Consider the following 24,164-nt stretch of genomic DNA (forward strand, 5'->3'; position numbering starts at 1 on the left):
CTCGCTTGCTCCTTATTTTCAGCACTTGGAATAGACTCTGGCCAGAGAAACTGTCCCGTGTCTCAGCAGTGGTGGAGGGAAATGGGGGCAAGGACTTACCAGTTGACCGTCCCCCGGGAGACCTGTTCAGAGCAATATTCAATGAAGCTATAGAAGAAACTACAACACTGTACAGATTAAGAGTAAACTCTGTCGAGGGTAAGAAAGGAAAGAAGGGGGCCGGGAAGGTGGCGCTAGAGGTAAGGTGTCTGCCTTGCAAGCGCTACCGTGGTTCGATCCCCCGGTGTCCCATATGGTCCCCCCAAGCCAGGGGCGATTTCTGAGCGCATAGCCAGGAGTAACCCCTGAGCGTCAAACGGGTGTGGCCCAAAAACCAAAAAAAAAAAAGAAAAGAAAAGAAAAGAAAGGAAAGAGGGAAGGAAAGAAGAATGAGAAAGAGAAAAAGAGGCCATAGCAGGTAATAAATGTATGAGGAGGAAAGAAGGATTTTTAAACGCACTTTTATTTGCAAAAATAAATTAAATAAATCTACTCTGAGTTGGGGTCTTTCTTCTTCCGGCGGGTGCCTTTGGGGCACGCCTCGGTGCCCGCACTGTCCTTCTCCTGGTGCCCGGTCTGCTGCGTCAGCCACTCCCTCTCCAACTGCCGCAGCATGTCGGCCGTGAGCAGCCCCTGCTGCACCAGCCGGGAAGCCAGCGACTTATTATCCCGCGCCTCCGGGCTGGCGGACTCAGTGGCTCTTCTGCCTCCCGCTTTGGGGCCCCGCAGCCGCCTGGCCTGGCTCCTCAGGGTTCCCACCGAGAGGGGCTGGTTCTCCGCGGACGCAGTCTGCAGGTTGATCAGCTTGCGCGACTCGGAGAGCTTGATGAGCTTGGTGATGTTGTGGACGCCTTCCTGGATGATGGCGTCTAGCTCCTTCTGCAGGTCTCGGATCAGACCGGAGTCCGGGAACATGTCGATAAACCGATAGCTGGCGAGGAGACACAGTAACAGCTCTCATCACAGCCACTGGCCCCAAATGACTAATCCCAAACGCCAGACGTGGGCAGACTTGGAGCGAGTGGTCCCTCAGCTCAACCTTCCTTTCTGCTCCCACTCACCTCACCCAAGGAATGTTCAAGGCAGCTGCAACCCCAATCTGGAGCTGCTCTCTCTGTGGGCCATGGCTCCCCTGTCCCTGTCACCGATAATCATGGCCTACAGAGGCACCTCTGAGTCATGCACCCCAAGCGAGCTTGTTAAAACTCAGGACTTGACTGCATCTGGGAGAGTCGGGTACTCTGTATTTCTAGTGAGCTCCTAGGTGGTCATTTTTGGAAGGGTATAGCCAGGTTCAGACCCGCTGTACAGACAATAAATATGAAGAAAACAACACCCCCCCCCAAAAAAAAACAAAAACCACATGGGATTTGCCCAATTACTCCAGAGAAACCTGGTACCTCAGCCACAAGTACAGATCCAGCACGTCGTGGACGGCTTCCAGGTCCATGAGGTCCTTGATATTCTTCGGTGGAAGCAGCGGCCATTTAATGTAGCGGCGGAGCCACGCGTAGGTCAGGGGCTCGTTCCTGCTGAACTGCCTGGCAAACTGGGAGGGACAGAAGGAGCGAGCTTGGTGAGAGGGTCCGTGAGCGTGAGAGAATAGTAACTTCTTGTGTCTTGTGTCTCAGGAGGCAGACGGGCCTCCTTGCTCTAAAATCTTCTAGGATTTTCTCATTCCTACCCTTCAGGTAACAGTCCCAAAGCCTCAAGCAAGTCTAACTTTCTGCACCTCCAGAGCATTCTCCTACATTTTAGGAAACTCCTGGAGGTGGCTTGGGATGAGGTTCAGTTACACATCAATGAAACCAATAGTGATTCTACCACATCCCCAGTTTTCCAAGGCCCGAGTGAGCCCCTGCTCTGCGCTTCTGTTTCACGGCGCTCCTGTGCTCCACAGGCCCCAAACCTGCCTGAGACCACGTCATGTCATGGGTGATGGGGTCTATGCAAATGGAGCACGGCACCTACCACCTTCCGGCACGAGTCCAAAACCTCCAGCAGCCCATTTCTTTTTTTTTTTTTTTTTTGGTTTTTGGGCCACACCCGTTTGACGCTCAGGGGTTACTCCTGGCTAAGCGCTCAGAAATCGCCCCTGGCTTGGGGGGACCATATGGGACGCCGGGGGATCGAACCGAGGTCCTTCCTTGGCTAGCGCTTGCAAGGCAGACACCTTACCTCCAGCGCCACCTACCCGGCCCCAGCAGCCCATTTCTTAAGCAGGCAAGATTACGTGGGTCCTCAAACTTTCTAAACAGGGGCCAGTTCTCTGTCCCTCAGACTGTGGGAGGGCCAGACTATAGTTAAAAAATAAAACTGGGGCTAGAGCAATAGCACACCGGTAGGGTATCAGCCTTGTACGCGGCTAGCACAGGATGGACCCTGGTTCAATTCCCATATGGTCCCCCGTGCCTGCCAGGATCGACTTCTGAGCACAGGGCCAGGAATAACCTGAGCACCACCTGGTGTGACCCCTCTCCCCCCAAAACTGAACAAATTCCTGTGTTCACTGCACAAATCTTATTTTGAAGTAAAAAACAAACCAAGAACAAATACAATATTTCAAATGAAGAACAAGTAAAGTTAAAACAGCAAACTAAAGAAACTGTGGTACATATACACAATGGAATATTATGCAGCTGTCAGGAGAGATGAAGTCATGAAATATTCCTATACATGGATGTACACGGAATCTATTATGCTGAGTGAAATAAGTCAGAGAGAGAAAAAAAAACGCAGAATGGTCTCACTCATCTATGGGTTTTAAGAAAAATGAAAGACATTCTTGCAATAATAATTTTCAGACACAAAAGAGAAAAGAGCTGGAAGTTCCAGCTCACCTCAGGAAGCTCACCACAAAGAGTGATGAGTTTAGTTAGGGAAATAACTACATTTTGAACTGTCCTAATAATGAGAATGTATGAGGGAAATGGAGAGCCTGTTTAGAGTACAGGCGAGGGTTGAGTGGGGAGGAGGGAGACTTGGGACATTGGTGATGGGAATGTTGCACTGGTGATGGGGGGTGTTCTTTACATGACTGAAACCCAAACACAATCATGTATGTAATCAAGGTGTTTAAATAAAAAAAAGACCAGCAAACTTACCAGTATTTCAATGGGAACAATGGGCCTGCTTTTGGGGAGTGGGCTGTAGTTAGAGGACCCCTGCCCAAGACTGAGAGGAGGAGGGGAGTCCAGAGTATGACATATATCCCACATAAGAGCACTGCGGGCCCGAAAGTAGTTGGCTGTTAAGCAAGACAGGCAGCCACAGCAGGCTGGATAAATGTCCTCGGCAAGTTGCATGTGGCCCGTGGACATTAGATTGATGACCCCTGCAATATCAGCTCTAAATACTTCAGCTAAGCAAGCAGGGCTGTTTTAGGGCAAAGGCTCTTCAACCATGCCGTGAGCCTATTAAATTCAGTAGGGTCCAATCTGCTAAGTTTGGTGAGATAGGAAAGGGGGTGCTAGGACAGCGCCAACCTGTGAAGGAGTCGAACCAAAATGAAAAGTCCACTCGAAAGGTGATGGCTTGAATATTTTTGCTCACAAACCAGTGCAAGCCTGGCGTGTACAGAGCTAAGTGTGGCCCCACACCAGGGAGGAGAGCATGGAGAGGGAGGGGGAGAGCAGAAGGCTTGGAAGCTCTGGTTCCACTGTCCAGAAATGTCCCCTATATTGCAAATTGAAACGGGACTTATAACATTGCCTCCAAGTGACCTCCAAGAAAAAGGCTTAGCCGGGGTCAAGCTGCCAAGAGATTCACCTTGCATCAAGCAACCTACGTTCGAATCCTAATATTACACGTTGATTCCCCCAACCCCCACCAGGAGTAATTTCCTGAGCACAGTGGGTGTGGCCCCAAACAAAAGTAGTCCATGGCTTAATAACTTAGTTAAAAAACTAAATAGTGGGACCACAGCGACAGCACAATGGGCTCACCCAGTTCCCCAAGCACCACCACGAGTGACTTCTCAGTGTAGAGCCAGGAGTAACTCCTGTGTACTGCTGGGTGTGGCCCCAAAATGTAGACGTATGATAATACAAAATACCATTACCACTACTTATACCTAATGCCCTCTATTCCAAAATTTTTTTTTTTTTTTTTTTTTTTGGGTTTTGGGCCACACCCGGTGACGCTCAGGGGTTACTCCTGGCTATGCGCTCAGAAGTCGCTCCTGGCTTGGGGGACCATATGGGACGCCGGGGGATCGAACCGCGGTCCGTCCTGGGCTAGCGCAGGCAAGGCAGGCACCTTACCTCCAGCGCCACTGCCCGGCCCCATCTATTCCAAAATATTTACAAGAAAAATGTATACTCTTAGGCAAAGATCCCCGTCAATCAAAAAAACCCCTAAAAACACATTTAACTATTTTAGTTAATATATAAAAACTAAATAATGTTTTAGTACTATCACCAAAGGAAATGTCTCCTATGCCCCAAATTATCTGTAAGAAAAGAGTTCTTCAGGTTTCAGCTCTTATATTGTGCTTGGGCTAAAGGAAACTCTTCGAGTGCCTTATTTTGAATCACCAAGTACTACCAGGGGCCAGAGCTAACAGGAAACGAGAGGCCTCACCTGCAACAGGGAGGAGCAGACAAAGGGTTGCTTCTTGTTGATGGGGGCAGTGCAGAAGACGTACCTCACACGGAGGCTTAAGGGAATGTGCTGGATCAGCTCTGCAGAAAATTTAAAGTCATCCATGTTGCAAACAAAATACTGTCCATCAACTTGTGAGAAGTCTACAAAGATATCCTGGGGGGAAAGACATTACTAAATTAGTATACTAATACTAAATTCCTAATTAAGCAGGGATAAAGTACTTATATCTAAATCAGAAAAATCTCTACAGTCCTTAAAAGGCTTCTAAAAAGGTCAGATGTATTTAGTTTCCTCAGCTAAGAGATTTATTCCCCTCCCCCCAAAAAAAACCCTTTCTAACCTGAAATACTAATTGAGAAAATTTCTTAAAACTAAAAACTAAAAAAATACTTACCTGGCAGGGGAGATACCATGATCACGAAGGTGGTTTCCCCAGGGCGAGGCTCAGCCATTGCACTCTGGGTGTGCTGACCCCTGCGATTTCCCCAAATGTGGGAAACTCGACTGCATAATTTGTGGTAGTTTAAAAAAAGAAAAGAGAAAAAAAAAAAAAAAAAAAAACAACCCTCCAAACAAACAAGAAAACCTAAAAACTCAAATGACTTTGAAAGTGATTCCTTGGGGCCGGGCGGTGGCGCTGGAGGTAAGGTGCCTGCCTTACCTGCGCTAGCCTAGGAGACGGACCGCGGTTCGATCCCCCGGCGTCCCATATGGTCCCCCAAGCCAGGAGCGACTTCTGAGCGCATAGCCAGGAGTAACCCCTGAGCGTCACCGGGTGTGGCCCAAAAACCAAAAAAAAAAAAAAAAAAAAAGAAAGTGATTCCTTTCCAGATAAACTTCCTAAACAGTAACTTTGTAAAGACATCCACTTATGCCTGTGAGGTTAACCAATAACCGACATCAATATTTTTTAGCAAGGAGATGGAAAAGCGCATCCCTACTTACAATGAGGTTCGAGAGCGTAGTGTCTGGGAGGTGGTACGCAAACATCTCGATCTGTTCAGCAGTCGGATGAAGACCAGCTGCCTTTAGGAGAAAAAAATGCAACCATAAACTTTTGCTTTTAGAAAAGGGAAAGTTTTCTTACATTCTTTCAAGATAAAATCATATGTTTAGGTCAAATCCTCATTCAATTAATTAGGAGACAAAAATTTTTTAAGTGAAATAGAGAAAAAACCATCATTTTGCCATTTATTATTAGGAAAACCAATGATTCAGTACAACTTACAAATTATACTCACTGAAAATCACTTTTACTTGTATTTTAGCTTTAAAATCTAGGATGATCTGGTAATGTAGCAAAAATACTTTCCTGAGTAAAACAGTAAGATGTTAAGGGCCAGAGCAATAGTAAAGCTGATAGCTAAGAGCTGGGTTTGATCCCCAGGGCCCCACTAGGAGTGATCCTTGAAGGCAGAGCCCGAAAAAAGTCCTGCGCACTGCCAGGTATGGTTCCCTGGCCCCCAAAGCCGAAACCAAACAAAATGTTTAAAATTATGGTTTTAAGAAGTGCCCACCGAGAAAGAAAAAGATAAAAGGGGGATGGAAAAGGGGAGGAGGTAGAAACTGCAGGTACAAGTTAGGTATGCAGGAAGGAAATGGGGCTGTGCCCTTATCAATCATACTAAAAGCAAGAGCAGCAAAGACTATTTCTTTTTGTTTGTTTGTTTTTGGGCCACGCCCGGCTGTGCTCAGGGGTTGCTCCTGGCTGCTCAGAAATAGCTCCTGGCAGGCATGGGGGACCATATGGGACACCGCGATTCGAACAAACCACCTTAGGTCCTGCATCGTCTGCTTGTAGGGCAAACACCGCTGTGCTGTATCTCTGGCCCCAGCAAAGACTATTTCAACTGTATTTCCTCCAGGAACTTTCCCTTAAAATATCTCCCTTTGTCTGGCATCTATCACTGACACCATGATGAGCCGCTGTGCTAAGTGAACTATTCGGACAACCTGACATTGGAGCCTGTAGGGGCCAGAGAGATAGCACAGCAGGTAGGGTGTTTGCCTAGCACAAGGCGAACCCAGGACCAACCTGGTTTGATCCCCAGCAACACATGGTCCCCCAGGCTGCCAGGAGTGATTTCTGAGCCCAGAACCAGGAGTAACTCCTGACCACCCCCGCAAATATTGTAGCCCCTAGCTTAGATAAAACAGAAGTCTTCTCATTCATATATTGTATATATGTATACCGGATAAAATATGTGGAGCTCTTATTCAAATACACACACTTCTGATTCATGAACTCCACGAACCAAATCTGAACTTTGTCCTTATAGGCTCAAAGTTGACTGTGTGACATGATGACTGCCCAGTACCCAAGAACTGCTTCTTCAGGCTGCTGGGAAACTTCTGTGCCCTCTGGAGGTACCTGCCTCTAAGTATCCCAGCTGCTGCAGGTCAGGAAGAACCCAGGAGAGGCAAGGGGGCTGGTGCCATCTGGGTCTTGGCTTGTTTCTCATTCCCTGACCAAATAAGCTCTAGGTTTTTTTGTTTTCGCATTTTCAACACCCAGGGGTGCTCAACCTGACTCCTGGCACTGCACTCAGAATTACTCCTGGCAGTAGTGAGGGGACCATATGGGATGCTGGGGATTGAACTGAGGGTGGCTGCATGCAAGGCAAGTGCCCTACCCACTGTACTACCTCTCTGGCCTATGACTTTATCAGGGCACAATTTTTTCTACTTCTGGGTAGCAAGGCAAGTGCAGAGAAAGGGGGGTAATGGTTTGCCCCAAAAGACACCATGAACCCACCATACAAACCCACTTTTTAGGATCCATACCTTCCCACCATACCTTTATAGGATCCACTGGTCTGCTCAAGATTTCCTTCAACAAGCTGAGGTCATCTCGATTCATGGTTGTCACCTCTCCTTCTTTGTACTTGGAGCTGAACCGGCCAGCCCTGCCCGCAATCTGCAAGGCCTGCGAGGTAGTGATGGGCTCAATCTCTCTTTCCCCCTTTTCATTGATGCTGGGCTTTATAAGGGAATAAAATATAATTCTTCTTATGCTTCTGAAATAGAAATAAGAGTCATCTCACAGGCTGCTGTCTGAAAGACATGCCAGCATTTATTTGGGCCAGTGCGAAGAGCCCACGCCAGGTCTAGTGCAGGCCAACTGCAATGCTGCCCAGCTTTCAGTGTAAGAAAAAGAGGCAGGGGGCCAGAGCCATAGCACTGAGGGTAGGGTATTGGCCTTGCACATGGCCGACCCGGGCTCGAAACGCAGCACCCCATATGGTCCCCCAAGCCTGCCAAGAGTAATTTCTGAGCGCAGAGTCAGGAGTAACACAAGTGCCACAGGGAGTGGCCCAAAAAGAAAATAAAGAGGTGTTTAAGTCTCTTTTTTTCCACTTCAAATGGTATTTTTTTCTTTTTTAAATTAAATATCAAGGCACTGTGGTTTATAGTTATTCATAGTTGAGTTGAACTAATATGCGTAAATTTATTCAAACTCATCAAACTACAGTGACAATGAGTCAAATTATGTATTAACTAGCTATGCGATCATTACAGCTAATTAGATATTACTGTAGCAACCATCAATTAAGATAATGAAAAACAACACTTTTTACAAGCAACCCCATAGGGTATTGTAATACTGCCTTTAAAAATATTGGCTATGGGGCAGGAGTGGTGGCGCTAGAGGTAAGGTGTCTGCCTTGCCAGCGCTAGCCTAAGACAGACTGACAGACCACGGTTCGATCCCCCGGCTTCCCATATGGTCCCCCAAGCCAGGAGCGAATTCTGAGCCCACAGCTAGGAGTAACCCCTGAGCGTCACCAGGTGTGGCCCAAAAACAAAAAAAAAGAAAAATATTGGCTATCAGGAAGCTGGAGTGGAAGCAGAGCAGTAGGGCGTTTGCCTTGCCTGTGGCTAACCCAGGACAAATGCAGGTTTGATCCCCCACATCCCATACGGTCCCTCTGAGACTGCCAGGAGTGATTTTTGAGCGCAGAGCCAGGAGTAACTCCTGGGAGTCACCAGATGTGGCCAAAACAAAACAAAATAAAATAATTTTAAAAAATTAAAAAATTGGCTACCAGAGATAAACCAAGTCAAGTAAAGCAAAAATTAACTTTTCAATTGTAACAACAAATATGACTATTAATGGATGTGAATAATTCTTTGGCCATATAGGTTCCAGTGTCTTCATTCCCCAGCATAGTGTAGCTCAGTACTGCTAACTCTAAGATAAAGCTAGTAAGAAGGAAATCATGGAAGCAATGCGATTTGGAGGGTGAAGTTAGTCAGAAGGGGAGGAGCAGACAGAGAATCTCTCATCCACAGGATGAGAAACAGTGGGAATAACAAGAGCCCAAAGGCAACAAAACGAAGATGAGAAATAGTCTTCAGAAGGAAAGTCACCAGGTAGGGATGGGGGAGTCTGACAGGTCAGGGAGGGGAATGCCACGACAGTGGTCAAGTCACTCTGGGGAGTGCTGAAAGGGGGTAAAACGCTCGACAGGAAAACATCAGTAACAGTCCTGTAAGCCTCAGTGCCCGAAGGGGGATCGGGGCCTATCTCCATGTTGGGGGCTCAGTGGAGAACACTGGTGGAGGGAAGTGGACAAGGCTGCCAATCAGTAATAACTTTATAATTCATACTGACTCAATAATAATAAATAGCTCCACATGCAAATACACAGGCACTTATCGACTGAGAACCTGACAATACAGTAAAGCTAGCGGCATCCAAAAGCCCCGAGTTCTGTGTCAAGGAATGAAAGCATTATAATACTCATCTCTTAAATCAGACAGTCATCCTACAGCCAAGCACAGAAATAAGTTTTTTAGGAGCCATACCCAGCACTGCTCAGGGGTTACTCCCAGTGCATTGGGGGTGGGGTGGGGGGAGGGAAGGGTGCTAAGGAATGAACCTCAACCTCCCATGCACACTAACTCTTTGAGCAATTTCCCCAGTCTTCCCTCCCGCCCGCTCCTGCCCTAATTTATTTATTTGGTTTCTGGTCACACCCAGTGGCACTCACTCAGGAGTCACTCTGGACTGGCTTGGGGGGGATATGGGATACCGGGGATCAAACCCAGGGTGGGCCACATGCAAGGTAAATGCCCTGTCCACTGGACTATCGCTTTGGCCCCAAATAAATATATGTTTTGCTGCTGAGAATTGAATCCATGTGGGCCAGTACAAGGCAAACACCCTACCCACTGTGCTATCGCTGGAGAACCCCCCCCCCCCGCCCCCAATATTTTTTTGGGCACTTGGGTCACTCCTGGCTCTGCGCTCAGAAATCGCTCCTGGCAGGCTCAGGGGACCTTATGGGATGCCCGGAATTAAACCCAGGTCCATCTGGGTCAGCCACATGCAAGGCAAACATCCTACCACTATGCTAGCCCTCTGCCCACCCCACCACCCAATTTTTAAGGAACAGATATGTAGCTCAATGACAAGGAACTTGCCTTCTATGTATAAAGCCCCGGGTTTCATGGCCAGCACAACAAGATAAATACAAACTGTAAATTACCACCCGATGTTAATTATCCAGTATTACTAAAAACAAATGACTTACAGATTAAGTCCCATGCCAATCGCGTCTGTAGCGACCAGGATTTTGCATGGATCATCAGGATCATTGAACTTCTTTGCTTGAGCAAGTTTGGTTCCTGAAGCAAGAAGTTTATGTGAAATCAGCACGGCCCGGTTTTCACATGACTGTCACCAAGTCACACGCGTGTACGGAAACCTTCACCTCTCGCTCCTTTACTTTTCAAAGGTGAAACGCTTACTGTAGGACAGGGAGATAACTCAAAGGGGCAGAGACGAGGTCCTGTAAGCGTGACCCCAAGCCTGATTCTCAGCACTGTGAACTCGCCCACACCCACCCCTGCACTGCCGTGTGTGTGTGTGTGTGTGTGTGTGGGGGGGGGGGGGGTCTGGGTGCCCCAGCACCTCTGGGTCTGAGCATCAAACTGTGAGGCTTTTATCACTGGCTATGTCCCCCCTGCCCACTGCCTGAGCTCTTCTGGGAGCCCCTGTGAAAAAGAAAGCAAGTCTCTCTTCAAATACACCATATTCTCAATAGTTTCTTCATATCCCCAAAGACTGACTTTTCCTTTATTCCCACTCTTTTAAAAATCCCCTCACACAGGAACACAACTGCCCACCACACGGGCCTTATTATTTCTAAACAACCATTAATATGGGGCTGGAGTGGTGGCGCCGCAGTAGGGCGTTTGCCTTGCACGTGGCTGGCTAAAAGATTTCTGCACTACCTGAAGAATATTACCAAGGTCAGATTTTCATAACTTTGCTGTAAGAAAATTCCAAGTTCAACTTTTAAAAATCAGTGAACTAAAAGCTATATAGAATTGAAATCTCTGTATCCCCATAAAGAGAAACTAGAGGGGCCAGCAGAAAAAAACTTTACACGACAGAACGTTAACTCAGGAGCATTCCTGTTTCCCAAACATCTCCACATGTCCGGATGGAAGCAGTTACCCGGCGGGAGGCTGCCGTAGATCACGGCGGACTCCAGGCCCCGGATCTCAATCTGGCGGCTCACGGAGTAGATGTCGTTCTTGCTGAAACAGACGATGCAGTCCCCCGGCCGGAGATTGTCCAGGGACTCCAGGGCATGATCCAGCACGGAGATGGGGGTGAGCCGCTCATAGTTCCGAACCTGCGACCGGGACAGTCAGTCAGTGTCTGCCATGCAGGCATCACCGAGTCATTCAACTTCTGTAGCTGGTAACGAGGCGAAAAACTTGGGAGGCTAAAAACGGACAATTACAGGGCCAGTGTGATAGTACAGAGGGTAAGGCACTTGTCTTGAACGTGGCCAGCCTTGGTTTGATCCCTGGCACCCATATGGTCCCCTGAGCACCGTCAGGATGATTCCTGAGTGCAGAGCCAGGAGTAACTCCTAAATACCAGAGTGTGGTCCCAAAACTAAAGCAAGCAAACAAAAACCCCGAATATTTATTAATATCCTTCAAGGGATAATACAAAAAACACCGATTTTGGTATCATATATTTTACACAGGATTTTGGGGGGAAAAAAGTATGAATAAAAGGAAACAAGATGGGGCCGGGCGGTGGCGCTAAAGGTAAGGTGCCTGCCTTGCCTGCGCTAGCCTTGGACGGACCGCGGTTCGATCCCCCGGTGTCCCATATGGTCCCCCAAGCCAGGAGCAACTTCTGAGCGCATAGCCAGGAGTAACCCCTGAGCGTTACCGGGTGTGGCCCAAAAACCAAAAAAAAAAAAAAAAAAAAAAAAAAAAAAAAGGAAACAAGATATTTCCTGGTTGGGGCCGGTGAGGTGGCGCTAGAGGTAAGGTGTCTGCCTTGCAAACGCTAGCCAAGTTAGGACCGCAGTTCGATCCCCCAGCGTCCCATAGTGTCCCCCCCAAGCCAGGGGCAATTTCTGAGCGCTTAGCCAGGAGTAACCCCTGAGCATCAAACGGGTGTGGCCCGAAAAACCAAAAAAAAAAAAAAAATAGTACATGTTTGTACTATTTGTACATGGACACAGCTAGTACATGTTTGCCTTGCATTAGCCAACCTGGGTTCTATTCCTGGCATCCTCTACAGTCCCCTAACACCACCAAAAGTAATTTCTGAGCTCAGAGCCAGGAGTAATCCCTGAGCACCACTGGGTGTAATCAACCCCAAGCTACAAATAAAATAAAAAATGTGAGAAAGGGATTCTGTACGTCAAAGGCACCAATATCTGACTTAGAACACTGAAAACTACAATGCTCTAAGGACTTTGCTGGGTCCAAAGCAGCTACCATTACTGATTTTTCCATCCTTCAGAGACCTGCATAGATGCCAGCAGATCCTGTCAAGGCCAGATAAAAAATTCCGTGGGCCTGGAAGACTTAGGGGTGATGGTCCCATCAGAGCTGATCAAGAGGTTCTCCTAACCCTTGATTCTTAAACTGTGGGTCAATGCCTCAGATGGGGCAGTGCAGCTTTTTAAAGATTTGTTTTAACATCTAGTCAGGGGGTTGGAGAGATAGCATGGAGGTAAGGACAGTGGTTCAAATCCAGGCATCCCATATAGTCCCCCAAGCCTGCCAGGGGCGATTTCTGAGCGTGGAGACAGGAGGAACCCCTGAGCACTTGTGGATATGACCCAAAAAGCAAAAAAAAAAAAAAAAAAAAAAGTCTAGTCAGTCACAAGGAAATGAGGCTTTTTTTTTTTGGTTTTTGGGCCACACCCAGCAGTGCTCAGGGGTTACTCCTGGCTGTCTGCTCAGAAATAGCCCCTGGCAGGCACGGGGGACCATATGGGACACCGGGATTCGAACCAACCACCTTTGGTCCTGGATTGGCTGCTTGCAAGGCAAACGCCGCTGTGCTATCTCTCCGGGCCCGGAAATGAGGCTTTACTCTTTCTCATGCTGTCACTATCTGGGGCCTGTGGCGCTCCTGCCCCTGCTCTCTGGAGCTTTCAAATGCCACCCTGAGAAGAAAGCACATTATAGTCACCTCTACTTCCTCCCCAGTTGTATACATAAGTTCAGTAACTAGGTCTATAGCAGCAAATTCTCCACACAAATGTACTTCTTCAGCACAGAGTCCTGTTAAATGAAAAAAAAAAAAAATCAGAATTTTTACTGAAGACATCAAATGAAATATGTAATACATCACATGGCAAAAGTACTTAAGATCTGCTTAAACTTTCTTTTTTGAGGGGAAGGTGACACAAGTGGTGCTCAGAAAGCATCCTGGTGATGCTCAGGGGAACCATATGTGGTACTAAGGATAGAACCTGGCAAACAGCTATGAACAAGGCAAGCGCCTCCCCACTGTGCTATCTCTCTGATCAGGGTTCTCCCAAACATTAGCCCTTAGATCCAAGCCTCAAAAAGACCTTGTGCTGGGAAGTTATCTCCATATTCACAAACCTCGGGGCCTTTGATCTGCCAAACTTCTGGATCTATTACAGGGTAGAGGCAGCCATAAATAAACCCGGGCCCTCTGAGGCCTATTCCTCCTGGACACCCACACTGTACTTGGAGTTTTCAGATCAGGGACCACAGAATCCTGAGGCGCCCCAGAGGCTGTCAGAACAAGGGAGAAGCATCTCCGAGCCTTTCAGTTGAGTGGCTCCATGTTCGACTACTATACACTACAGGCATCGGTATATAATCTTTGTTAAAAAGTCACTTTGGATTTTAAATATAAAAACATCTGCTCTGTAACACACAGATATAAAATCCACTTAGAAATGAAGCAGCATGATGCAAGAAAGATAACACAGCAGTAGGACATTTACCTCACTTGTGGCTGACCCAGGATGGACCCGGGTTCTATTCCCGGCATCCCATATGGTCCCCCGAGCCTGCCAGGAGTGATTTCTGAGTGCAGAGCCAGGAGTAACCCGAGCGCCTCTGGGTGTGGCCCAAAAACAAAAACAAAATAAAAGTCTATGAAATAGAGCTAAAAAAGGGTAGATAAGATACAAAATGGGGCCGGAGAGATAGCATGGAGGTAAGGCGTTTGCCTTTCATGCAGGAGGTCATCGGTTCGAATCCCGGCGCCCCATATGGTCCCCTGTGCCTGCCAGGAGCAATTTCTGAGCCTGGAGCCAGGAATAACCCATGAGCACTGCCAGGTGTGACCCAAAAACCAAAAAAAAAAAAAAAGATACAAAATGATCTAAAATACTAGAGCCACAGTAATAACACAGCAGGGAGGCCATTTGCCTTGAATACAGCCAACCTAGGTTTGATCCCCATCATCCCATAGCGTCCCCTGAGTCCACCAGGAATAATTTCTGAGCGCAAAGCCAGGAATAACCCGAGTGCCCCAGGAGTTGCCACCAAAACCCAAAAATAAATTAAATTAAATTAAAATATCATACACATGAGAAAAAGACGGCTATAAAATACAGCAAAGTAGGGCCCGGAGAGATAGGACAGCGGTGTTTGCCTTGCAAGCAGCTGGTCCAGGACCTAAGGTGGTTGGTTCGAATCCTGGTGTCCCATATGGTCCCCTGTGCCTGCCAGGGGCTATTTCTGAGCAGACAGCCAGGAGTAACCCCTGAGCACCGCCGGGTGTGGCCCAAAAAAAAAAAAATACAGCAAAGTACTAATAGTGTTATAACTACTGTGAGATTTGAACATTTTTGCCTTCATTACAAGGTCATACTAAATTTTTAACAGGGAAATGGACTTTCCACTGTTAAAATATGTAAAAACTAAAAGGTTACACTTAGTTGACAACTTCTGTTTGTGTCAGAATTCTTGTTTTGTGATCAGTTCTGTCTGGCAGCATGGAGCAGATAAACACGTCTCAGGGCAGAGGTGATGAAACACAGGTTTGATGACAATATTACAACCACCAACCTAGAAGCGCTCGGGTCCAGGCCCATCCCCTGGCTGGATCTTTGATCATCTGGATTTCATCAATCACGGCCACTTCATCTGAAAACAAGCCACGAACAGTACAACTTACTTGACTGGCATGACAGACAAATTTCAACACCAAAAGTCAAACTTGCATCAGCCCATTCTCAGCAAAAGCATTGGTGCTGGGTTTTTTTCCAGGATACCGTTTCTATGTGCCTCAGAATTCTAGCTGATGCTAGAGGCTCACCATGCTTATCGGTACTCACTACGAAGTAAACATTATGATTACCTTCATCTGACTAACTAAACTGAGATGGAGGAGTTATTTATTTGTACAAAGGCACACCACTCACAAAAGAACTAAATAGTAGGTGATCAGTGTCTAAAACAAGAGCCAGAGCCTGCTACTTCTGTTCCAGTGGTGGGCACAGCAAGCAGGTCTGAGAGTCTGGCCTCCTTCCAGGCACTGCCAGGTGTAGTCTAGTGGCCCCCAAAACTACGCATCATGAACTCTCAAACCCCGCCTTCCCAAATATCTAAGAACGTGAAACTCAAACCCAGCGTCTAGCTCCAATGCCACCAGCTCACAAACTATGCAGGTCCCGTTGTACTATTTTCAGCAGCCTTGTGGTTTTGCCTATGAACCATTACAGCCACACAGCAGTAAAGGAAGTCTTCAAGCTTCTAGAAACTAGCCAGAGAGAGGCCTGCAGCAGGGATTCAGATGGGTCTGAGGCTCAGAAAATGGGAGTGCAGGTTGTGGTGTCTTGAATGCCAGCTGTTTTAAAACATCTGGGTACATGCAAATAAGAGAAAAATGGAGCAGGGAAAATCTGATGTGTAAATGTTTGTGCTATGTGAACTTTATAATGTATTTGTTTTGTAACAAAAAATGTTTTTTGTTTTGTTTTGAGGGGAGGTCACACCCGGCAGTGCTCAGGGGGTTACTCCTGGCTCTACACTCAGAAATCCTGTTCCTGGCAGGCATAGTGGACCATATGAGATGCTGGGATTCGAACCACCGTCCTTCTACATGCAAGGCAAACACCCTACCTCAATGCTATCTTTCTGGCCCTGTAACAAAGTTTTGTTTTGCTTTGGGCCCATACCCAGTGATGCGCTCAGAGGTTACTCCTAACTACACTCAGGAGTCACTCCTGGCAGTGCTGGGGGACCACATGGGATGTCACAGATGGAACAAGAGTAAACCACATGCAAGGCAAACACCCTTCCCAGTGTACTATCACTCCAACCAGTAACAAAAAATTTTTAATATACTAAGACAACTGAGATCACTAAACTAAAAATGTAAGCCACCATACAGAATGAAATACATTATTTCATATATACACGCACATCATACATTTTAGCATACAGTGGCCTATCAACAATATAAAAACAAATGAGACATTATGGAAAAGGTGCCCACGAGGCTAAGACTCGTTGGCTCTGGACGGATAGGACTGGGAATAAAGTTTTCTTTTCTCTTTGAATAATTTCAAATTTCCTGCAGTAAAGATACAATTGCTTATATGATAAAAGGTAAAGCTAATTTTTACTTTAGATGTTTTGAAGGGGCCAGAGAGATAGTACAGGGGTTGGGCACAAGCCTTTGAGGCAGGAGAGAGAATCCAGCAGGAAGGTGCTTGCCTTGCACGAGGCCAACCTAGGTTTCATTCTCAGTCCCCACTATGGTCTCCGGCACACCAGGGCCACGTGTGTGTGAGCACTGCGACTAAAGTGTGCAAACACCTGGGCCGGCTGTGCAACAGCTGACAAGCACCAAAGAAGTGTGGTAACACAACCTGTGAACACACAACAGCAGAACGAGAAGCAAAAGAGGATTTAAAAATAAAATAGAATAAAATGAAATGCTACAGAACATTCTGAATAAAACTCATACAAGTCGGGCCTGGAGAGATAGCACAGCGGCGTTTGCCTTGCAAGCAGCCGATCCAGGACCAAAGGTGGTTGGTTCGAATCCCGGTGTCCCATATGGTCCCCTGTGCCTGCCAGGAGCTATTTCTGAGCAGACAGCCAGGAGTAACCCCTGAGCACTGCCGGGTGTGGCCCAAAAACAACAAAAAAAACCAAAACAAAACAAAACAAAACAAAAAAAACTCATACAAGTCTATAAAATATAGGAGCCAGAGATGGTACAGCAAGGCAGGGCGCTTGTCTTGCACACGACCAGCCTAGGCTCAGTCCTTGATGCACCAGATGGTCCTCGGAGCACTCCAGGAATGATTCCTGAGAGCAGAGTCTGGAGTAACCCTTCAGCACTGCAGGGTGTGGCCCATAAGCAAACGACAAGTCTATAAAATATAAAGTAAGACTAGACCCAAAGCATCTTGTATAGAATGTAAAGTAAACTGCAGGGCCAAGAAAGTTAACTCAGAGGGCTAGACCTCTGCGTGTGAGAGGCCCGAGTTGGATTCCCCACACTCGGTGTTCTAAGCAGAGCCAAGAACAGGAAGAGCCTCTGAGCGTTGCTCAATGTGCTCCCTTCCCTTTCACCCCAAAGCAATCCCGTATGAGAATCATGCTAATGTTTTAAGTATGTTTTAAATCTAGTAACAGAGGAAACGTGTATCAGTGACAAGGCAGGAGAGGAGCAAACACCAAGTAGCAGGTGGCAATTGGCCTCCAGCAGACTCCAGGGAGGATTCAGTGGTCAAGGCCACGAAGAACCTTTCTCCCAGAGACTGAAGGTACCCCAGCCCAGCACGGGAAAAGCTGCAAGGGCCCAGCCCCTCCCAAGACAGGGAAATAAGAACAAGAGAGCCACCTATTCTGCAAAGCAAAATTCGAACCAAACCAGGGAGCAGGTGAAAAGGAGTTTTCCCCGCTGCAATCAACGTTTATTCTGTTAAAGAGGAGAAACGACACTGAAAAGCTCGGGGCTGAGGAGCAAGCAGGCCAGTGTCGTCCCCCCCACCCCCAGCACTCCATGCATGGCTCCCATAAAGGAAACAAGAACCATTTCAAAACCAACACAGCAATGCCTGATAGTTACAGGCCACACAAAGTCCTGATGCCCAGTGTCTTACTGAAACCTGCCACTGGATGACAAAAGCCTGCCACCTACATTCTAGCTGCACCTGCAAATAAAAACTGAACCCCAATAAAGCGGAAGCGGGTACATACAAGGAGTTGAAACGCTGCACATCTCCACGGTACAGGCGACGTGGGCGGCCTGTCTCCCATCCTGATCCACCACCACTCGCTCCTCACCCGTCACTAGGTCACACGGCACACCCTGGTGGGAGAAGAACTGAAAGTGAGTGTTTCCTGAAGGCAGTCTAGATGAGGGTGGGTGCTCGTGAGTCTCTCCACGACCACATGTATTTAATAGCTAAAATCTTAAAAAAGAACTTTCTATTGAGGCCAGAGAAATAGCACAGCAGGAAGGCGTTTTTCTTGCATGCAGTTGACCCAGGTTTGATCTCCAGCATCCTATGTGGTCTCCTGAGTCTGCCAGGAGTAGTTTCTGAGCAAAGAGTCAGGAGTAACCCCTGAGCTCCACCTAAAACAGGCCCACCAAATTTTTTTTTTGAATTTTTAAATGAAATATTTTGCATTTTGTTTTTCGGGCTACATCCAGCAGTGCTCAGGACTTATTCCTGGCTCAAGGATCACTCCTGGCAGATCTCAGCGTACTGGGAATTGAAAAACAGCAAGCTAAATAAGCGTCTACCCACCTGAACCACTTCTCAAGCCCCCTATACCAGAATGGCTTTCAGTTAACAATATATTTATTCCCCAATTGTACATAATGGTGTGTGTGTGTGTGTGTGTGTGTATGTACACACATTTATGTATGTTTGGTTTATATACAAACATTTTAATATATTTTGGTTTATATATATGTATTTATATATTTTGCTTGCTTGTTTTGGGGACCACACCCAGCAGTGCTCAGGGTTATTCCTCACTCTGCACTCAGAAATCGCTCTTGGCAGGCACAGGGACCATATAAGATGCCGGTATTCAAACCACGTCCTGGATCGGTTGCTTGCAAGGCAAATGCCCTACCGCTGTGCTATCTCTCCAGCCCCTAATAACTTTTCTTGAGAGCAATGGAACACAGAAATGTCATGTTCAATTACTAATAGTTCTACCTCACCAAAAATAAAAAATAAAAAGGAAAAAGAAAGAATATTCAGCGAAATACTAACAGCAGCATTACTCTTTTCGAAGATCTCATGTGCCAGTAGTTTTAAAGGGCCACAATATACTGCGGATTTAGAGGACAAGTATTTCTGGATGGCGTGATACGTCTTACCACTGTTGGTCGGGCCCGAATGGAAAATGATCTTCCGCTTTATGGCTCTGGCCTCCGGATACCTGAAAAATGAGCAGGTCAAACAGCTTAACCTCAGAACCCATCCTGGCCGATACATCCATTCACTGAGAAGAAATTCCAAACAAATCACCCTTTCAGCATCCAGAAGGCATTATCTCTCAAGAACCAAGTTGTTTCAGAACCACACTAAAGGGGATGAAGAGATAGCACAGTAGGGGGTTTGCCTTGCACATGGCCGATCTGGTACAGTCCCAGGTTTGATCCCTTGCATCCCATATGGTTCCCCTGAGCAGGTTCAAGGCAACCCAGGATGAACCTAGGTTTGATCCCCGGCATCCCATATGGTCCCCTGAGCCTGCCAGGAGCGATTCCTGAGCGCAAAGCCAGGAATAACCCGAGTACTACCAGGTGTGACCCAAAAAACAAAACACAAACCAAACCAAACCAAACCAAACCAAACCAAACAAAAAAATTCCCTGAGTGGAAGGAGGACTGGGCCAGGGAGTCATATAGGAAGTGTGATGTCACTAGGGTTTTGGGAGCAGGTGGGAGAGGCACATACATGATACTGAGGTGGTTGATACTGAGGGTGGATCCATAAATATTCAAAGTGGGCAAACACAAACGCAACTGCTTGGGGGCCTGGGCCACTCAGACTGCCCAAGACCTCAAGCCCTGAAAGAAGAGCTTTGAAAGTGCTCAATGTGCTGGTGTGCTTACATAGCATGCCTGAAGCCCCAAGTCTAATCCCTGGCATCCCAAACCCAACCAAGTACTGAGCAGCCCTGGTGGGGCCCCCATACCTCTGGGTTCACGCAGCATTACATCATCAAGCTCTACCGTCAAGCCCACTCTGCTGTGCTAAGCACAACAGGAGCAGTCCCAGGGCCCCCAAACAACTCTGAGGGCACCTCCCGACTAAAACAATCAGAATGAAGCCCAGTGAGATAAGAAGCACAGTCCAATTCAAAGCTGGTGAAGAGCAAGCATTGAGAGAGAAATAAGGATGCAGGGAGAGGGAACATTAAAACCTGGGGCGGGGCGGGGGAGGGGAGGGGAGGGGAGAGTTCTGCCTGGGTCACGAGCCAAGGTTAGGATCTGCAAGGGAATATTTGGCAGGGCCAAAGAGAGGGCAGCTTGCTAAGGACTTAAAAGCAGCAAGTGTCTGAGATGGCAAAGTGCTGGGAGTTGAAAGAATCCTGGTAGCAAAGAGCTCATTTTCATTCAGTCACAGACAAGCGACTCTTCTAGCGGGGCAAGACCTCAAGGATAGACGATGCTCGATGTCACCCAATAAATCCTACACTTGAATCTGATCAGACCTGGGGAAGGCACCAATTAACCACCGGCCAAGAAAACAACCTAGAGGAGGTTCCCTAATGGTCTACCCATCCACACACACATTTAAACAAACACAGGGACCAGTATTTTCAAAGAAACTGAAAGGTTCAAATTCACAAATGAAGAAACTAACCAGTTAGGTGGTATTCTTAAATCACTAATTTTACGGAGATCTTCCTTACATTCCAGCACAGGAAATATCCGCTTTGCATGCCTCAAGAAAAATGGAAACAAGTCATCCACGTGAGCTGGAAAATAAAACAAGATATTATATACGTGACCTGAGACTTACTCCTAAATGAATTCAACCACATTTTTGTCCTTGGTCAGCAAAATGAGGGGGACCTTGCCAGGGGTCAAAAGTAAATCCTAGAGCGCACAACTCTTCAGGATGTTTGCCTTGCACATGGCTGACCCAGAAGGGACCGCAGTTCGATCCCTCACTCCAGGAGCCATTTCTGAGCGCAGAGCCAGGAGGAACCCCAAGCACTGCAGGGTGTGGCCCCAAAACAAAAGCAAATAAAGAATATAACCAGTTGGCAGATGGGTTAAAGTGTTAAAAACTTTAAAAAAAATACATAACCAAAGCCAAAACTGTCTAGAAGACAGATAATGTTCCTTTTTTCCCCCCTTAATCTTTTAAATCAAGAGCGTTGTCTTGCTAAGAGGAAGCAAGAAACCAAGGAGAGGCAGTCTTGTCACTGTGGCCTACAGCAGCGCATAACAGAGCTTAGACGCCAGGTAAAGCCCCAACTTCCCTCCAGCACAGACGTATAGTGTTCCCCAAACTAGTTCAGACACCCAAAAGCAAATGATGTCCCTGAATTATGCAGAGGATGCTATTAAGACAACTCTAAGATATATAAATGCAAAGGGAAAGGGGGAGGAGTGGTATGACCAAGAGAATTTTGACAAGTCATTCAATACTTGCCTGCACTAAAGCAGATGTCGTTCAAAATAATGTGTACGTCTACATCCAGGGACTGGGACTGCAAGATGTAATTCCTGAAGCTGATAAAAGCTTGATGGAAGAGACGAGCTGTGGGAAACACACAATCAACACACAAAAGACTGAGCACTCACCCTATTTCTCATTCTGAACAGCGTCTATGCCTGGAAGACGCATTATGGCTCTAGGTGCTTCCACAGCAGGAGCTGAGAGGGGAGTTCAATTTCAGCATGGCCGCACACACTATGGTCATGAGGCACCCCCTGGTCATGAACACTACATGGTCCATCAGGGGCCTGAACACTTGCCCAGAAAGCACCATGCCATGAGCTTAATCCCCAATGTCACACATATGCGGAGGTGATCCTGATTGTTGAAATGTCTGGGGATAAAATAGCCCACAAGGAGGAAAAGAGGCCAAAATATAAAAAATACAGACACACGACATAATTTGCTCTTCAAGTTTTTTTTAACCCTTTCTGGGTTTTTTTTAATTATTTTTATTTCTTTAACGTATCTAATGTTGGACCATGGTCTAATGCACATGGCTTAGCTTGGCTTTGCATGCAGGTTCAAACCCTGGTTCAAATATGGCTCCCCAAGTACCACTGGTAACAATCCCAGAACACCAAGCCAAAAGTAGTGTCCGATCACTGCCAGGTGTGGCCCGAAGAATCCCTCAAGGAGCTACAGCAATAGCACAGCTGGGAGGATGTCTGCCTTGCACATGGCTGACTCGAGTTCCATCCTGGCATCCTATCCTGGTTCCCCAAGAACCACCAGGAGTGATTCCTGAGTTCAGTGCCAAGAGTATCACCAGGTGTGGCCTAAACCCCACACCCAAAACAATCAAAAAGCACCCCTCAAAAAAAAAAATACACCTGAAGTTGATAGCACAGCCTAAAGGAACACTCAGCTCCTTTGACTCAATGTGTCACAGTCTCCCACCAGACAGATGCAGCCATAAGGGCACCCTCCAGACCCTAGTGTATGCGATGTTCACGCTACATGGGTCCCATCTAACACTATGGCGCTGCACTCTCCGAAGTCATCAACGGCCACTACGGGAAAATGTAATGTGCCTCACCGTCAAGCCCGTAATCAGCACCGAGCTTCTGAATTTCCTTCCTCTTGTAGAACTTGTCTAAAACCTTCTTCACTTCATCTGAAAGAAAACAAAACGGAGCGTTGAACATCTGTCCCCACGAATTCTCAACTACCTGACCACTGGTGTCCAGTGGGAAGCATGCCTCTGAAGGGGACCGGGGAGGCCGAACGGGGAGAAGGTAGAAGAGGTGCTGGAAGGTGGTCAACTGGTGCGTAGAAAACCCTGGGGAAAAGTCACAAGAAGCGAGTGCTACAAGCACTTCCTCGCCATCGTAACTGTGCCAAGGCCACAGCGGACACCGGGCAAGAACCCGACGCCTGGACCCCAGTAGTGAGGGAGCGCAGGGAGCCAGGAGGAGGCTCAAGAGGCTGGAGCTACGGAAACCCGAAGTCTTGTGTGTCCTTTCTTTTTGTTTTTGTGTGTGTTTTGGGGCCACACCCGGCGATGCTCAGGGGACCCTGTGGGACGCCGGGATTCGAACCAACCACCTCAGGCCCTGGATCTTCTGCTCGTGCTGCCTCTCCGGCCCTTCCTGAGCTCGCGAGAGCCGGCAGGAGCCAAGGCAGCGCCAGGCTTCTCCAACAGGGCCGCCGACACCCCGGGTGCTGCTGGACACGCAGGGCGGGCACCGCGAGGGTCGGCGCCTCCAAGGCCCGCCGTGCCCCTGGGGGGCTCCCGGGCCCGGAGCGGGGGCCGCGGCGGCGGCGGACTCACCCTTGTCCAGGGGCCGCGTGAGCTCGGCCCCGACGTCGCCGTCGGCGCTGCGGCCCTGCGGCTTGACGGCCAGCGGCACGAAGAGGGAGGTGTTGGGGGCCTTGGCGCCGCCGGACGAGCCGGAGGCGGCGAGCGCGCGGGCGCCCGGGAAGGGCCGCGGGGGGCCGCGCAGGGCGGCGCGGAGGGCCCGGGGCCGCCCCGCCGGCAGCCGCGCCCACAGGAGGGCGCACCGCGGGAAGGACATCGGAAGGGAGCGGGGCCGGACGAGCAGCAGGCGGCGGCGGCGGCGGCGGCGGCGGCGGCGCGGGGACACGGCGGCGTGTCGTGACGTCATCGCGGCGCCGGAAGGCGGAAGGACCCCGGGCGGGGGGGGGGCGCGGGTGTGTCCGAGGAGCGCCTGACCCGCTGAGGAAGGTAACGCCGCAGGACCGCCCACAGAGCCGGAGGACAGCTTCCGAGGCGGAGGCGACGACGGAGAGGTCCTCGGGGTCTCCCTCGGAGGGGCTGTTCTCGGGGCCTTGTCCCGTGTGGCTGAGGGAAAAGCGTCAGGCACTGCGGAGGACGCCTCGGCGTCGAGGCCCGCGACGTGACCTCTGGGAGGGGTCAGCACGTGGCCTCCCTTCCGGAGCGAGTCCGGAAGTCGTGCGCGTGGCGGAGGGAGGGACTCGTCGCTCGGCCGGGCGCCCCCGCGTGGCCGCAGCCGCAGCCGCAGGCCAGACACGTGTCGCCCGGACTTCCCGACGAGTGACCTTGGGGCAGTTGGATCCATCGGCCCT

At 48.4% G+C, this 24,164-nt stretch overlaps 1 protein-coding gene and 1 pseudogene across 1 annotated transcript; one reads left to right on the top strand and one right to left on the bottom strand.

Moving 5' to 3' along the window:
• Nucleotides 1-484: 484 nt before the first annotated feature.
• SUPV3L1 (Suv3 like RNA helicase) lies at nucleotides 485-23,632 on the bottom strand. The gene is made up of 15 exons (XM_049790485.1): nucleotides 23,389-23,632; nucleotides 22,654-22,731; nucleotides 21,549-21,656; nucleotides 20,751-20,865; nucleotides 19,149-19,317; nucleotides 18,118-18,229; nucleotides 14,968-15,045; nucleotides 13,106-13,197; nucleotides 11,111-11,291; nucleotides 10,182-10,275; nucleotides 7,442-7,661; nucleotides 5,590-5,670; nucleotides 4,621-4,797; nucleotides 1,440-1,588; nucleotides 485-970 (listed from the first exon to the last, which is right to left on the bottom strand). Exons 1-15 carry the CDS (start codon nucleotides 23,630-23,632, stop codon nucleotides 529-531), a joined length of 2,340 nt encoding a protein of 779 aa, XP_049646442.1. The 3' UTR covers nucleotides 485-528.
• Nucleotides 5,031-5,172, top strand: LOC125995135 (uncharacterized; annotated as a pseudogene).
• Nucleotides 23,633-24,164: the final 532 nt, after the last annotated feature.

The sequence above is a fragment of the Suncus etruscus genome, chromosome 17, assembly GCF_024139225.1.
Source record: "Suncus etruscus isolate mSunEtr1 chromosome 17, mSunEtr1.pri.cur, whole genome shotgun sequence".
NCBI lineage: Eukaryota > Metazoa > Chordata > Mammalia > Eulipotyphla > Soricidae > Suncus > Suncus etruscus.

What these genes read in the sequence shown, in the direction of transcription:
- SUPV3L1 (XM_049790485.1), bottom strand. Translation starts at nt 23,632, where the DNA reads ATGTCCTTCCCGCGGTGCGCCCTCCTGTGGGCGCGGCTGCCGGCGGGG. An exon ending in TGCTGATTACGGGCTTGACG is followed by an intron (nt 21,657 to 22,653) that starts GTGAGGCACATT and finishes TGTTTCCCACAG; the next exon opens with CTCGTCTCTTCCATCAAGCT. An exon ending in CAACTGGGGAGGAAGTAGAG is followed by an intron (nt 11,292 to 13,105) that starts GTGACTATAATG and finishes TCCCGGTCGCAG; the next exon opens with GTTCGGAACTATGAGCGGCT.